A 16,363-nucleotide genomic window follows, 5' to 3' on the forward strand; every position below is an offset into this window, starting at 1 on the left:
TGAAAGCTCTCCATGCCAGATTTACTAGATTCACAAGCTGTCTAAACTATGCGTTACCATGGTTGACCACTAGATGGTGCAGCCACGATGCACTGCATGTATTCGGATGGCTATCTTCATGGGAGCAAAAATGCGAACACAAGTTAAAAAAGTACAATGCAGGTATATTTAATGCAGATTTTTAGAGAGATACAGTATCACTGTGACAGTGAGAGATTTTGAGATAAGAAAGTAATTATTTTGACCAATATATTTTGTTTTGTACTTATACTATTGCAGATAACATCATATGACTTACGTATATTAAATTACTTTGCAGTTTCACAGACAAAATGTGATGACCAGAGAGTTACTGATTAAAGTCAAACACAATGGACGAATTCCAGGTGTATCTATACAGTGTAGAAAAATACCATGGTTGTAATACAGTGGTGTGGTGAACATGGAGCAGTTTTGCAAAAACAAGTGTCATGTAAGGTCAGGCAGAGAGGCCTACGTGCAGAGATGAATGTCAAGTCAAACAGAGATGCCTGTTTTCTAAAACAATGACAGTGCAGTTTTCACAGATTCAGGCTTTCAGGGATAGCCAAATATGAATTAGAGGGTTTATGCATAGGGAATGCTGAATTAGTCAAGGGCAGGCAGAAGTTCCTAAAAAAATTGTAAAAAGAGATTTGACACATAACCGGGAGTGTTGAAAACATCAATAAGGGCACATCTGCTCATCATAAGTCGTCATTATTTTGAAAGGTGCTTCGGCAATTAATGAGAAGAGCATTCTGATTGGTTAAACTTGGATAAATGTTTAGGTTTGAGCAGAATATTCTGATTGGCTCAACTTTTATATGTTTTTAGTTTTTGATTGGAAAAGCATAGTGACGGAAAATGTCGTATAAGAAGTTAGTGCACTGATTTTTGACAGAGATGCTCCATGGACCACCACTCCAATTGGATGACAGTCTGTACGATTGAATAAACTTCAGTTCATCGCATTCGGTCGTCTGACTCTCATTGAAGTATCAACTCTAAGCTTAGAAGAGATTGTTTCGCTACAACAACAGTGCAAAGGTTGACCCTGTAAAGATATTTTCATATCAATAAACTGTTCATTCATTAATCATTAATCTAACTCCTCGTGTGCCATGCCATTATATTAAATAAGATCTCACAATTTGGAACACCCTGTTCTCGGAAAGACTCGCACAGGAAAGGATAATCCACACTCAGGTTTGAGTTTATTTACACCAGTATATACAGTATATATATATTTATACATTTAAATATTAAGCATAGGTGAACACTGAGCGCGTTTATATATACATCAATATTCAGAACATTTCCACATTTGTTTGATTTGATTTTTCCGAATTATTGGTCTATTTTTTATGAAGTAGTTAGGAAGCAACTCATGTCGTTTCCATATTCTATTTACGGCATAAACTCTTGAATATGAGGTAGCATATTGTGATATTTAGATCATGTTCTGACTTGCTCTTGTCTATAAATTACCACTTGGTATACGCAGTGTCTGGGAGTTCTATTGAGTGCTTTTTTTATTCCTCATGCCGTGCATGGAACAATCTGCTGCCTGGCTAATGGCAGTGCTAAACATTACATCTCCCTTCAACGAAAAATGTCAACATATATGTAAAAAGGCACATAACCGTACAATACTATGTCGTGGTGACAGTTTAACACGGTGTGGGCTAGAAGGTTTTTTTTTTGTTCATGCGTGGAGAGCACAACAATGTCCCCTTGCATTTTTTACCCATGTGAACACATTTATAGAAACAAATGACTTGAATAATCAATTAAAACTAACATACACCCGAATCTCTTACACCCGTATAGGACTGCATATAGCTCCTTTTCTATTTTAGCGTAGTTCTGCTCCGTGCTGTTAAGCAGCTTGGATGTGTATGCAACTGGTCTGCCTTCTTGCATGATAGTTGCGCCCAAGCCTTTTTTCGACATGTCAACCTGGAGCGCCACTTCCTTTTCAGGAATCGAGATAGGCTAGCACTGGCCTATCCAGCTGTGATAGCCTATTTCATCTGCTGAAATGCTCTCTCGTGTGCTGTGTCCCATTTGAACTCTGTTTCTTGTCTTAACAGGAGTCTGAGTGGTGAACTCACTTCGGCCAGATTGGGAGCATGTGTTGCTGTAATTGTTCATATTTTTCTCACTGTATGCTTTTTGAGGAGCTATGTGTTGGGCTGTATTGGTAGCTGGGTGATTAGTCTAAAAACTTTGTAAAATATTTGTAACCATAACTGTGATAACAAACTCTATGAGATATCAGTAAACAATTGTATTCGACAGAGGCGAGGCAGTGTTTTAAGGTGCGGGGTTCTGGCTGTCATGTTTTCGCACGCTAACAAGATTTGATCAATACTTATGGTGCGTTCATGATTTTTGAGAGGTTTGATGTCACTTTACATGGCAACGTTTGTGGTGAAAGGTAAAGAAAGATGTACATGCTACATAAGCCCCTTCACTGTTTATTTAGGTCGTACCATTTAGCGAAGTTGATGTTTTTATGACGATACTTCTCAGTTCAGTTTTGTGCAACTAACGTTATGTTTACCAATCTGGCTAGCTAGCTTACTAGCATGATTACTAACTGTCAAAACCTGTTTGTTGACGTCGTGTGAATGCTCTCTGTCGGTCAACGATGGGTGGAAGAATCTACAAACCGCTTCCCGGAAGTAATTTGTTGGTGAAATATGCGTTATCTTAGTTAGCTCGTTAGTTTTAGACAGATGAGATGGGTCAATAAGGAAGAAAATAATGTGTTTTTCATTAAATAAAGTTATTAGAAGCTGCTTACCATTAACAACATGTGTGGTGAACATCACACCAAGGCTTTTCCAGCGTACATTGTATCTGATTAATACATGTCCTCGCTACGTCAAAGTATCAGTGAGTAGCATTTCACATCTTTTTACAGATTTATATACTCTCTAATTAAGACCACATTTACACATAGCCGGGTATTTACAGAAACGATTATTTCTGCCCCTCCGTTTTAAAAAATAACGTCGTACACACAAGATCGTTTTCAAAAAAGTTTCTGTTTACATGAACCCACATAAATACGGCCCAGAGCTGATTATTATTGAAACGGCCGATCTAGGCAGACCGAATGCAATTGCCGTTTTACATAGTCTACCCTCATCAGATAAATAGTATAGGGTGAGGGCAACTTTTTTAACTACACTGACCAGTGACCGCATGACAGTAGTCTGACCTTCTATTGAGGGATGCAGTATTCCGAAAAAGACAGTAGTGATGAGCGCGACATTCGGAAGTTCTCATGCCATTCCTCCGGGAGGACGACTTTTTTTCTCGAAGTTTTCCCACCAATACATACAGGCCAAACGCATTTGCATTAACGTATACAGTACATGAGCACTACCTTAACGGCATTCATGATCAGTAAGCAAACTAACTGTACACATAGGACGCTCACATGACGTGATGCATTTTAGTTTTCAGAAATCTCCACTTTGGCCGGAGTTTTTAGAAATGATCGTTTTCCGTGATAAAACCTCCGTTTTCGTGTAAATGAAAGGCCAAACTGCATTAAAATATATGCGTTTTCCCACCGTGTAAACGGGGTCTAAGTAAGAGAAAGTCAGTCAGAAAAAGCAGAATATAATGTTCTGAAATATTTCAGTTGGAAATATTAAGAAACGAGGATTTTTGGCACCCAAAATGGGTCGCACCTGTTCCCATTCATCCATTATCAAACGGATCTGTCAATGACGATTGTTAGACCTAATTAGCTGTAGTTTCTTTAATCATGGGACTAGAGACATCATTTATTTTCATTCATTAGTCCTCTTTTTGCCTGTATTCATGAAGTTACATTTTTAGTGTCATACTTACTATATCGACATCGAGATTGATGTAAGGTTAGAAAATAGATTTTTTTTTTTGCTACATTGTGATGCATGTTGTCATTGACTTCAAAGCCTACAATGGCTACTATGAAAGCCTACTGCAACATCTGTCAACCACAAACTTTTCTGTTGAGTGACACTTTCATAGGTCAATTCATAGTCCTCGTAACACTCCTCCTCTTTCAATCAATCAATCAATTTGTTTATTTGATCAAGAGGGACAGTGTACATTCATGAACATTAAAATGTAAATGCACCCAATTATAGCCAAAAGGCTAGTTTCCATTGGCAGTCCCCCTTTGACAACTAGTTCCTGTTTTCGTCTCTGTTACAGCGACACCTCTGATAATCACACTTTGATCAGCTTTGGTGACGTGTGGGTGTGTGCTTGCGTGGAAGTCTGCTACAACTATCCATCCGCCTTCTGCTCTTTTGCCTTCTACCTTTGTCATTTTGAGTTCCAAAAGTTTGAAATTTAGGCAGTGAAAAGTTAAGAATAGAAAGTCATCTGCCATGCTTGGAAGCTATATCTGTTACCTTGTGCTTTTTGCTTGCAGTTGGAATATTGATTTGGAGTTCGCCAGTGCTGTACTGGTACCCAGCTCAGGACTCAAAGAAGCTTGGTTTGTGGGTGCGTGACTGATTTCAAGATGGCCCCTCTAAGATGCACTCAAAAGTGCCTCTGGCTGGTGCCGGCTGTTCTTGTACTGTGCTGGTTTTGGATTCAGGACTGGAGAGTTGACTCGAGTAGGCTCAAGAGTGAAACAGTTCAGCCGCAGTGGAGGAACGCCACGAACAGCGAGGCACTCAGGTAGGATCTAGTCACCAGTGTGAACAAGATCATAGTGATGAAGATATGGAGGTGATTATGTAACCCTGCCCAATGCAAAATTATGCCATACTTTAAGAAAGTAGATTTTTTACGAATTACAATCCGCTCATTCTGTGGCTGCCAACCTCAGCTTTGTTGAACTTCTACCTGCACTGTGTGTGTGTGTGAGAAAGAGTGAGTGAGAGAGAGAGAGACAAATATTCTGCCAAAATAATACAAATAAGTCAAGAGTTCACTCCTCTAAGTGATCTGAAGAGACTCCCGGCTCTACTAGGGGAGAGGGAGGACTGCCGCAGACTGGCAGCAAGATATGTAGCAGCCTGCCATGAGCTCCACAGTTCTGTGAACCCCCTGTCCCACATGGCTAATATTTAATGTTTACTAATTAATAAATAACTTGTTATATGTTTATATCCTATTATACTTCCCTACCTTCTATAGCCCCTCTTGTTTCGCAGGCCCTTTGTACTGTTACTGCTCATTGTTTGCTGTTATATTGTGGCTCATCAGTGTATATCACGTTAGTGTGTTAACTAATGTTTACTGTGCATGTCATTTTGTATATCACGTGTTTGTGTGTGTGTTTTGTCCCTGACAGGAGGAATTTGAAATGCAGACTCTCTGAGTGGTGTGATGCAGAGACGCTGTTTGCAGTGACACAGCACAATGCTCCTCTTGGCTCCGTGCTTCGGTTCGATTTGGACAGGTCCACCTCACACACTGTCGACGCACACAGCTTTTCGCTGTTTGTGAAGGTAAACTTGCCCCCACTCTCCATTATTTCCCTCTTGAAGGATTAGCATCTTTTCAAAATTCCCAAGATTTTGAGGAGTGAGTATTTTTCATGAGTCGTTCCACAATTACACTGTACAGATTACATTAGATTGGATTACAATAACTGCCATTTATTCTGGTCTCTTGAGTTCATTATTACATCATCAAATATGACCAACATTCTAATCACATATTTGTGATTGTATTCTACAAAGGGTTAAGTTCGAAACTTACTTGTGTTTTGGAAAGGGTATGAAAGAATATTCTTGTTTGTCAACGTCTTCTACAAGAATTGTTGCATATTTTCATGCCTTGAAAACTCTGCAGAGTTCATGCAGAGCTTAACTGCCGAGGGGTGTTACCCCGAAACTACCGTAGGTAAATGATAGAGAGACTATCGCTTAGAACACTCTTTCTCTCCACGGTTACCATGGTAGTTGCTGAATGATGCTTCTGGGAAACAGTACAGATCTGCTTAAAAGATAACTGCGACATACCATTGAACTCAACAAAGAGGAAATACTGGTGGTCTGCAAGATAGAGGACTGCCAAAGGCTGCAGAATATGTATACTGTGCAGAGCCTCCTCAATACAGACATTTCCCCTCATTCAAAGTCCGCCAGTAAAAGGCTCCTTCTGGCATCTGCGAGGAGATGCTCTTGTGAGAGGTTGCTCAGAGTATTGCGCCATCTGCAGGCTGCAGGGCACAGATGGCTCAGACAAGAGGCGACAGAGTCTTACAAACAAGGAAACTGTCATGCCTCAACCAGCCAGGAGATGCCGCCAGAACCCTCAAGCCCCTGGGATTCGGCCCTGGCAAACCCAGTAAAGCAGGAAACGGCACATGTCCCAAGCCCATGCCAAGCAGACTGAAGAAACCCCATGCCAGGTGATCAGGGGAATCACCTGTTGCCCATTTCGTGTGGCCATCTTAAGCCCCTTGTTTCAATGCTTCTGTGCTCAGTCATTATTCTACCCGATGGACTGTGACTCTGCGTCTTTGTTGCCTTGCCTCTATGCCACCCTGCTCTTGTTGAGAACTTGCTTCTGTGGAAATCTACCTTTATTTACTGTCGCACATGGTCTGTATGGTCTCTCCTTTGTTTCGTGTTTTTTGGATGTTTATGGACTTTTGAGTTACTTACCTGAAGATACGGTCCTGAGTTACTTACCCGAAGACAAGCTTTGTGTTTACCTTGTGCCGCTGGATCCCTGTGTCGCTGGGTCCCTGTGTTTTGTAAAAATAAATTCCTCTGTTGAAACTTTATCAACACTTGAGCTGGATGGCAGGAGAACTGATTTGCCCCTAACAAAAGGAAAAGGTGTTCTTTGCTTCTCCCTGAACAGTGTACCACCCTTTCCAGATGTTTCTCTTAGTCAATTCTCCAGTCGCTTGAAGGAAATGGTTTAAGCCAAAGACAGTAAAATGTAATGATGCCAGTGAACGTGCTTGTACACATGGCGGCCTCATCAGACACGTTACTGCCTTGCATAATCAGTGGTGCTTCTGCCTTTCACTTCAGAAAAAAGACAGGAACCATTGTTCCACTCATCAGCGTTCCTCTCTCATGTTCTGGCTCCACCATTAGTAATGTCCTCCATCTCAGCTGTCTCCTTGCCTCTCTTCATAGTCTGGTTCACATTTAGAAAGTGTTGTTGTTGCTTCAACATCAAGAGTGTGAATAGATGAATGTCTCTGGAATCAAACAGTTATGATCTTGTTTACCTACAAATGCAACTTTAATTGATGTGTGTGTTGTCAGTTGGACGGAATGTGATTTTGTGTGTGTGTGTGTGTGTGTGTAGGAGCCTCCCGTGCCACCTCATCTGAGCTCCTGTGCAGTGGTTGGGAATGGGGGCATCCTGAAGAACAGTGGCTGTGGCCAAGAGATCGACCAAGCCCAGCTCATCATCAGGTACTACAAGCCCACACACACACTCTCTCTCTCGTGCACACACACACACACACACCAACTCCACCACCAGAGAGGTCTGAATGACCAAACATGATAGATTGTGTGTGTGTATATATACAGTATATATAGCCTAAATATAGGGGAGCCTTGCTATCATGGGCAAGCAGTTTGGTTTGAAAAGTGCTGCTTGGGACATAAATGGAATTAGATGCAAATTCCAAATGCTGCTGGGATTGTGTAGGGCTAGACTAAAATGTTAAAACATGCTAAGAACAAGTGAGATGTATCTCTGTCAATTAGCGGCTAGCGGATACAGAACTCTGCAGTGAGAACCTTCCCCGACACCTTGCTAGCGACACATAACAAACCAAAGGGGATTAGGTGTAATTGTTAGCACTGCCATCTCCGGTGTCTGAGGGTGCAGGTTAGAGACCAGTGCAGGACTCTGCCTGCCTATTGCTCTCAGTTCAGTTTTTGCTGAGATTATAGTCTGGACACCCTCTTTGCAACATGGATCGCTAACCACTCTGATAGTCTGGACACCCTCTTTGCAACATGAATTGCCAGCTAGTCTGACTGCTAGCAGTATAAGTACTGCTATAAGTAGTAGTTGCAACACTAGCAAACATCGATTAATTGAAGCTAGAGCAAGGAGAATGTGTACATTTATTCATCAAGGCCAAACACATTCTTTCCTTACTGCCAACAGGGTTTGGGAAAAGGCTTAAAAAACTTGCACCGTTAGAGGCGAAGTAGGAAGTATAGTAATCTCATAGTGGTCATTGCCGATTGGTGAAAGTCTGGTCCAATGGTTTCAAAATTAACCTGAAGTCTACGTCTATTAAGATGCAACAAATGGAGACAATCCCCTATGGAGCGTGGCCAGACCCTATCAATCCCCTATGGAGCGTGGCCAGACCCTATCAATCCCCTATGGTGCGTGGCCAGACCCTATCAATCCCCTATGGAGCGTGGCCAGACCCTATCAATCCCCTATGGAGCGTGGCCAGACCCTATCAATCCCCTATGGAGCGTGGCCAGACCCTATCTATTCACAAAGACCAGGCTACACACCCAATGCCTGTTCTTTCCCCTGTGTGTTTATGTGCATGTGTGTGTGTGTCTATGTGTTTGTGGATAGGTGCAATCTTCCTCCCTTGACTACAGATTCTGGCAAAAGGACACACATTGTGATAGTGAACCCAAGCATCATAGAAAAAAGGTAGACAGACTTGCACTCACACACACACACACACACACACACACACTCACGCTCTCTTTCTCTCTATTGCACAGCATAAACAAGAGTGCACTGGCACACTACATATTAACATGATTTGTTTCATCAGTACTTCAATGTGAACGTGCTCCCTGCCCATTCAACACCTTTAAGCAACACTCTGTATATACAAACACACATTATGCACACACTAACTTCATCCGTGTGTGTTTGTTTGTTTGAGGTTTAAGGATCGGAAGGGTGCCAAGCTATTGGAGAGCTTGAGTGTGTATAACAGAAGCTTCATCTACATGCCGGCCTTCTCTTCAAGAACCGGCATAAAGCCATCCTTTTGGGCTGCTCAAACAGTTGCTGATGCTTCAGCCAATCAGACAGTCCTGTTCGCCCACCCGGAGTTCCTGCGGCGTGTCAGTGCCTTCTGGGCGGCCCGGGGAGTCCGTGTTGGGCGTCTCTCCAGCGGCCTCTTCATGCTGACACTCGCCCTCTCCCTCTGCGACCAGGTGGACGTCTACGGCTTCTGGCCCTTTCCACACGGACCAGACAACAAGACACTCTCTCAGCATTACTATGACAACGTACCTCCCAACAGCTACCACACGATGACGCAGGAGTTTAAGCTGTTGACGCAGCTGCGCGACAGTGGAGTCATACGACTGCAGCTGGGAAACTGTGTAGGTGCTGAACATGAACCGAGGCATTGATTACTACTGCAGCAGTCACAGCAATGATGCGTTCGTCTCATTCTTAGTTCGTACACTTGCAGCAAAATAATGCAGGATTTTACTGTTTCTTGTTTTAGTAGTAGCTTGTATACTGATGTCCTGATTAGGGAAGGGAATCAAGAACCGGTTCCCAGTGGACTGATTCCTTTGAATCGTTAGCCATCGTTAGTCCTTTACGATTCCGCTATCGGTGTCAGAGCCGTTTGCACATGCACGATGACTTCACGCGCATTCAGCTTTGTTTTGTTTAGACTGCAGCCAACATGGCGTCTTGGCAGAGGCGTGTGGTTATATTTCACGCGAAAAGATGACCACAGGGCCACTTGCAATGCTTTCAAAACGCCTATTTTGTCAAAGGGGTGGAATACTATTATGCAGAAACATTTTTCCATACAGCATGCAATAACTTTGCAGGAATGCCGCGTTTTTAAGAGCTACAGAGTGACGATAACGTTAATGAATCTCAACCAAGCAACAGCAGCGCGGCTCACGTTAGCGCTTCATCTGTTAATATCAAAGATAAACTATTGTGTTAGTGCCATTTGTTTCATTGTGTAAACCAGCTTTCATTATTTGATTATGTCAGTTTTATTTTTAGTCCAAGGTGAATACGCTTTTTTTTTTTTTTAAACAGCGCTGTAATTGGCATGTTCAAATATTATTTAGCACAGCGGTTCTCAAATTCTTGTATATCAAGGACCCCTAAACTGCCACAAATTAGACCAGGGAGGGATCCCTATTTGATAAGATTCTTTTCCAGGCTCCCCCATCTGATTAGATTTTTGAGTTCAGATGTTTTATTACAAAAATTGTATGAAATCCATTACCAAATCCGTCATATATTCTGTTACTTATGGTTGGAATTATGGTCAAAACAAATAATTGTTTTCTTTGTTGGTACCCCCTGGCGGCACCCCATCAAGGAAAAGGATCCCTAGGCTATGGGTTAGGTTTGTTTTTGGTTATTTAAAACATGTAAATGTATACATACGTACTGTATATGTTGTGCATCATCTATTCAGAGAATATTATATAAAAGAAAATGAATGTCAATAAACCCATTTGAACGTTTGTTTTTTTCCTTGCCCTAAAAGTATCGATAAGGAATCTAATCGATAAGCAGGAATCGGAATGGAATCGGAATCGTTAAAATCTTATCAATTCTCATCCCTTGTCCTGATGGCACATGGTCATGTGAAGGAGAGATAAACCGTTTCGTTGCATTTAGCGTCATGCTGATGTAGGTACACCTGGAATTCGTCCATTGTGTTTGACTTTAATCAATAACTTGCGTATGGTTTCACCCGGAACCTACGTAAAACTTTACCTATCATAAAAGTGAAACCTGATGCAATTTTAACCACGCCCACTGGAGCTTGAACAAAAGGAACGTCTTCCCAAATGTTCTCTCTCTCTCGGCCGGCATCCGCCTGGCATACACCTCACATCTCTCTCTCTCCCTCCCGGCATCGACCGAGGAGCAACTTTTTGACCTCTCCTCACCTCAGGCATCGCCTGCACACCGCCTCTCCTACCACGTCAACCGGTGAAGGCCTTCTCTCTTTGTTCTCTCGCAACAAAGAGAACACTCTCACTTCTTACGGCCGACACACGCCTAAGATCTCTGTCAACGAACTGCTAAGTGAGACGAAGTAAGTTTAGCGAAAGCAGCTAACATTAGACCTGCTAGCTAAATTGCAAAGGGAACAGCAATAGAATCGCGAAACTGCAACATTCCGAGTGATCAAATCCTCCGACCTAAACTGGAGTGAAACAAAGACGTCACAGCAAGGACAACTTTCTTCATCTACGGACCTCTTCATCCATCTACGACAGCATCATCTCTTTGCCTCATCTACGTCGGATCCGCACGCCTTTTCCCAAAGGACTGGTAAACTCTGACATTAACTGGGCATTTAGCTATCCTAGCTATTCACAACCTGGCTAAGCATAAGACTGTTTACATGCCATTGTTCATGTGTTTCACCTGTTTTGTTTACTGAACGTAACTGTTTATATGTTTTCATTGTTAGTTGGTAGTTGGCTTTGCCACACCATAAGGGTTATCGTTAGGATTGCTTCTCAGACACATCGGGTCTTGCATGCATCACTAACCATTTCCCTCTTCTAACATGGCATCTTAATCGCGCACGATTACATATACATTGGCCTTCACCAGTAGCGGAGGGGGGGCGGGGGCGCCGAAAACCCCGGCCCGGAGGGGGCCCCGCGATCTATGACTTTTTTTTATTTTTTTCATAATTTCTCTTTATCTATGGTAGACAATTGTACTAAATATATATACATTTTCAATTTGTTTACATGACGTAGAGACGTAGTAGACATAGGCATACAGTAGACGTACAGTAGACAGACTTTGAGTAAACTAACGTGATTTACAGTAACGGTTAGCGCCGCTCCCGTAGCCCATGTTAAACGACAATAATATTAAATATGAAGCGGATCTGGTGCATGCAAACGAAGAGAAAAGTTAGAAGAGCAGCAGAGGAGGAAGCTCGGAAAGTTAGAGCACTTGCGGAGTTCTATTCGGAGGATCTGTCTAAGACCGATGATGTGGTTGATGAATTTGTTACATTTCGTACTATGTACCGTGAGCTGAGCATGGAAAAACATGAACTAAACACAGCATCCTAGCATTTCTCATTGAAAACAACATGGGCCGTACTTTCCCCAACCTTGCCATTCTTTATCGCATTTACTTGACAATTCCGATAAGCAGTGCTAAGGAAGAGAGGCCTTTCAGCCGTCTGAAATTGAAAGAGTTTCTTGCAATCAAGCATGGGAGAGGAGCGGCTGTGCAACTTAGCGCTGCTGTGCATCCAGAGGGACGTCGAGATTGACATTAACAAAGTAATCGCCAGATTTGCTAAAGATAAGAACAGACAGATGATGATTTAAATAGGCAAGGGCATTTGTTGTGCCCTATGTTTCATGTCTGTATATATTATGCCTTTGTAAAAACTAAAGTTTAATAATGTGTATGTGTTTTGACCTGTGTGTTGGCTATAAGTTTGCTGGTTTTGAATATCCCAATACTTGTCAGTTCGGAAAAGAAAATTATTATAGTCTAATGGAATTTTAGTTCAATCGTAGCATGCCTGTAGGTGGCCTACTGCAGTGCGTGTCACGCGTGTGTGTTGCGCACTCGTTTTTTTTATTTTTTTCATGGGGGGCTTGGTTCGCGTGTAGCTCGCCCAAATTGTTGCTGAAAGAATAGTTATATAGGGCTATGTTTGTTTATTAAACGTTGTCACTGTAAGAGACAAGTCATTTAATCCTCTTTGATTAAACCCATTTTATGCATGGATTTGTGTAGGCCTACTGTGTGTGAGAGATTCTAATGAATGCTGAATGTGAGGCTACTGGCCTAGGCCTACATTTTGTTCGCACATTAGGGGCTATGATGACTGAATACATGTATTATATAATATGTGCTGTTCACAATAGAGGTTGCCATTGGTTACTTTTTATTGTTATATTTTATTGCACTGCAAAATATTAATAACAGGGGGGCCCCCAATCAGTTTCCGCCCCCCCCTGAGACACAACCCTTGCTCCGCCCCTGGCCTTCACATAGCCACACACGCAAAGAGAATACTCTAACTTCGCGCTGCACATAGGCTCGTCCTTTTCCCACATCACATGTATGTTCGCGTACGTGCACACACATGCACGCGGAACTGCGGTGATTTAAACAAAGGAACACACACACATTCTTTCTGGCGCGCTCCTAACAGCGCAACCCCGAGCCCACAAGCTCGCACACACACACTCCCTCTCTCTTACACATCCCCAAACTCCTTCAATTCATTAGCTAGTTACATTTAAGTGGATTACAACCATACTATTAATAGGGTAACTTTGGTTGTAGTTATTCATTTAATTATTAATCAGAGTTCCAAATTGATAGTATAATATATTTAATGAGACTGATTTGTGGATTATCTTTACTTTGACCACCGTGGAGTCACACTACACTTTGTGTGGCGCCCCCTAGGTGTTCAACTTAATTGATCTGTGTTAACAAGTGTGCTCTCAACTTGTATTATGTTTCTGTTTTGTTTATTGATTGAATACAGACACCTGTGATTGTTAATGTGGGTGTGTACCTGTAATGTGGTTGGTGTGTTAATGAATAAATCTCATTGAGTGAGCGCAGCTGTTGCTGTGTGTTTAAAGTCAGTCACGTCGTTGCGTCTACTCTGTGAACAGGTTATGGGCCCAGAGTAAGTCGAGATACACCGCGTTAGCGTGCTGAAGTATAGCACCATGAGTAACACTAGAAGACCAGGAGAATATAGCGGTCGCTGGTCGCGGCTTGTGTTTGACGGGGATGAAAAGAATTTCGAACTCTGGGAAACTACGTTTTTGGGCCACCTCCGGCTGAAAGGGATTATTACTACGGAGCCCGAGGGTGTGGAGACAGAGGAGGAAGCGGCCTCAAATGCTGAGGCATATGCTGAACTGATTAAATTCTTGGATGACAAAAGTTTATCGCTAGTAATGCGAGAGGCAGCCGATGATGGGCGCGCAGAGCTAAAGATTTTGAGAGACTATTATGCAGGTAAAGGAACGCCTCGAGTAATAAGCCTGTATACTGAGCTGACCTCGCTTCAAAAATCAAGCAGCGAGAGTGTGACGGAATATGTTATTCGTGCGGAAACCGCTATCACGGCATTACGAAATGCTGGAGAGACTTTGAGTGACGGGCTGCTGGTAGCTATGGTTCTGAAGGGGCTTCCTGAGACTTTTAAACCTTTTTCCATCCATGTAACGCAATCGGATGAGACAATGAGGTTTGCCGAATTCAAAACAAAGCTTAGAAGTTACGATGACAGCTGAACGGGCTGCAGCGGACGTGGTGTGCTATAGGTGCGGCCTGAAGGGACACATTGCCCGCGCTTGCCAGTGCAAACTGTGGTGCAGCCACTGCAAAAGCAACACGCACTGAGACATGACCTGCAAAAGGAGACGGCTCCAGGACGCAACATGGAGGGCCCCCGAGGAAGTGACAGACGAGTACGTATTCCTGGTGACCGATGGGGCGGCAGGATTCCAGCCAAGCAGCCAGGGTGTCTGCATGAGAGGCCTGATGGTCGACTGCGGGGCAACCTCGCATATCGTCACAGACATCGCTAAGTTCAGGAGGTTTGATGACGAGTTCCAGGCCGGGACACATTGCATAGAGCTGGCTGACGGCACAAGGTGCAAGGGAGTGGCAGAGCGCCGAGGTGATGCAGAGGTCTTCTTGATGGACAGCCGAGGACACCACCTCAAAACAGTGCTGAGACAGGCGCTGTACATTCCCTCTTACCCGCAGGACATATTCTCGGTGCAAGCAGCAGCTGACAGCGGGGCGACTGTGACTTTCAAGAGGCAAGGACATTCTGGTGCACAAAGACGGTACACAATTTCCCATTCATGTACATGATAGACTATATTACTTGCATACAATACCTGATGGATGTAATGACCGAGTTAAGGGATGTTATGATTTAAAGACATGGCATGAGATACTGGGTCACTGTAATTTTGACGATGTGCAGAGGTTGGAAGGTGTTGTTGATGGCATGAAAATTGAAGGTCCAAGAAACAAATCTCCATCTTGTGAAGTGTGCACCCAAGGCAAGTTTACGCAGACCAGAAACAGAAAGCCTGATGCAAGGGCTAAAAGACCTCTAGAGCTAGTGCACACAGATTTGGTAGGTCCAATTCACACAGAGTCCAGAGGGGTACAAATATGTTGTGTCATTTACTGATGATTTTTCCAGTGCAGTGTTTGTATATGCCCTTAAGAGTAAAAGTGACACATTGCAAGCAACAGAGAGGTTTCTTGCAGATACGGCCCCATATGGTAAAATTCAACGTATTAGATCTGATAATGGCACTGAGTTTACAGGAAAGCATTACAAAACTCTGTTGGTTAAAAATGGTATTAGGCACGAGACTTCTGCACCATATTCTCCCCATCAAAATGGTACAGCGGATCGAAATTGGCGTACACTTTTTGACATGGCACGGTGCATGCTGATAGAGAGTGGGTTACCTAAAGGTTTGTGGCCTTACGCAGTGCAGACAGCAGCCATAACCAGGAACAGGTGTTTTAACAATCGCACCAAACAGACACCAGTTCAGATGTTAACAGGGAGACGGCCCAATCTATCCAGGATGCAAAAGTTTGGTTCAGAGTGTTTTGCTTATAGACAAGATAAAAGAAAGCTGGATCCAAGATGTGAAAAGGGTGTTTTTATTGGTTATGACAAAAGCAGTCCAGCATACATTATCTATTTCCCTGAGAGCAGGAAAGTGCAAAAGCACAGGTTAGTCAAGTTTGTTTCTAAGATCTGTGTTGAGCAACAGACTCAGACCAGCATTGTGGGCGATGATGATGATGAGCTGGAGCAGAGGGCCAATGGGACTAGGCAGAATGGGAATGCAAGTCCAGTAAGTGACCAGGTTCCAGTCAAAGAGGAGGAACTGAGTAGCAGTCCTCAGACCCAAACAGTTGAAGCTATGCCTGAGCCTACAAGGTACCCTTCTAGAGTGAGGAGGAGGCCAGCCTATTTCCATGACTATGTTTCTCAACAGGCATCTGATGAGGAAACTGATCAGGCACAGATGAACATAGATTACTGTTATAGAGTGACATGTAACATACCTGTAACTTTCACAGGAGCTGTAACCTCACACAAATCAAAAGAATGGGTTGCTGCAATGGATGAGGAGATGCAGTCACTTAGAGAAAATAACACATTTACCCTAAGTAGCTTGCCTGAGGGTAAGAAAGCAGTGGGGGGTAGATGGGTTTATGCAATCAAGAATAACATGGATGGATCTGAAAAGTGCAAAGCACGTTATGTGGCAAAAGGATACAGTCAGATGAGAGGTGTAGATTATGAGGAGACATTTTCCCCTACAGCTAACTTGACGAGTATCCGAGTGGTCATACAAAA

The 16,363-nt window shown here is 43.0% G+C and overlaps 1 protein-coding gene across 1 annotated transcript; it reads left to right on the forward strand.

Annotated features, from left to right (window-relative positions):
* Nucleotides 1–1,041: 1,041 nt before the first annotated feature.
* LOC105909703 (alpha-N-acetylneuraminide alpha-2,8-sialyltransferase-like) lies at nucleotides 1,042–9,368 on the forward strand. The gene is made up of 6 exons (XM_031572897.2): nucleotides 1,042–2,163; nucleotides 4,463–4,716; nucleotides 5,336–5,492; nucleotides 7,318–7,427; nucleotides 8,569–8,649; nucleotides 8,891–9,368. Exons 2-6 carry the CDS (start codon nucleotides 4,556–4,558, stop codon nucleotides 9,366–9,368), a joined length of 987 nt encoding a protein of 328 aa, XP_031428757.1. The 5' UTR covers nucleotides 1,042–2,163; nucleotides 4,463–4,555.
* The last annotated feature ends 6,995 nt before the right edge of the window (nucleotides 9,369–16,363 follow it).

This window comes from Clupea harengus, chromosome 9 (assembly GCF_900700415.2).
Source record: "Clupea harengus chromosome 9, Ch_v2.0.2, whole genome shotgun sequence".
In the NCBI taxonomy this organism is placed as follows: domain Eukaryota; kingdom Metazoa; phylum Chordata; class Actinopteri; order Clupeiformes; family Clupeidae; genus Clupea; species Clupea harengus.

What these genes read in the sequence shown, in the direction of transcription:
- LOC105909703 (XM_031572897.2), top strand. Translation starts at nt 4,556, where the DNA reads ATGGCCCCTCTAAGATGCACTCAAAAGTGCCTCTGGCTGGTGCCGGCT. An exon ending in ACGAACAGCGAGGCACTCAG is followed by an intron (nt 4,717 to 5,335) that starts GTAGGATCTAGT and finishes TGTCCCTGACAG; the next exon opens with GAGGAATTTGAAATGCAGAC. An exon ending in GCTTTTCGCTGTTTGTGAAG is followed by an intron (nt 5,493 to 7,317) that starts GTAAACTTGCCC and finishes GTGTGTGTGTAG; the next exon opens with GAGCCTCCCGTGCCACCTCA.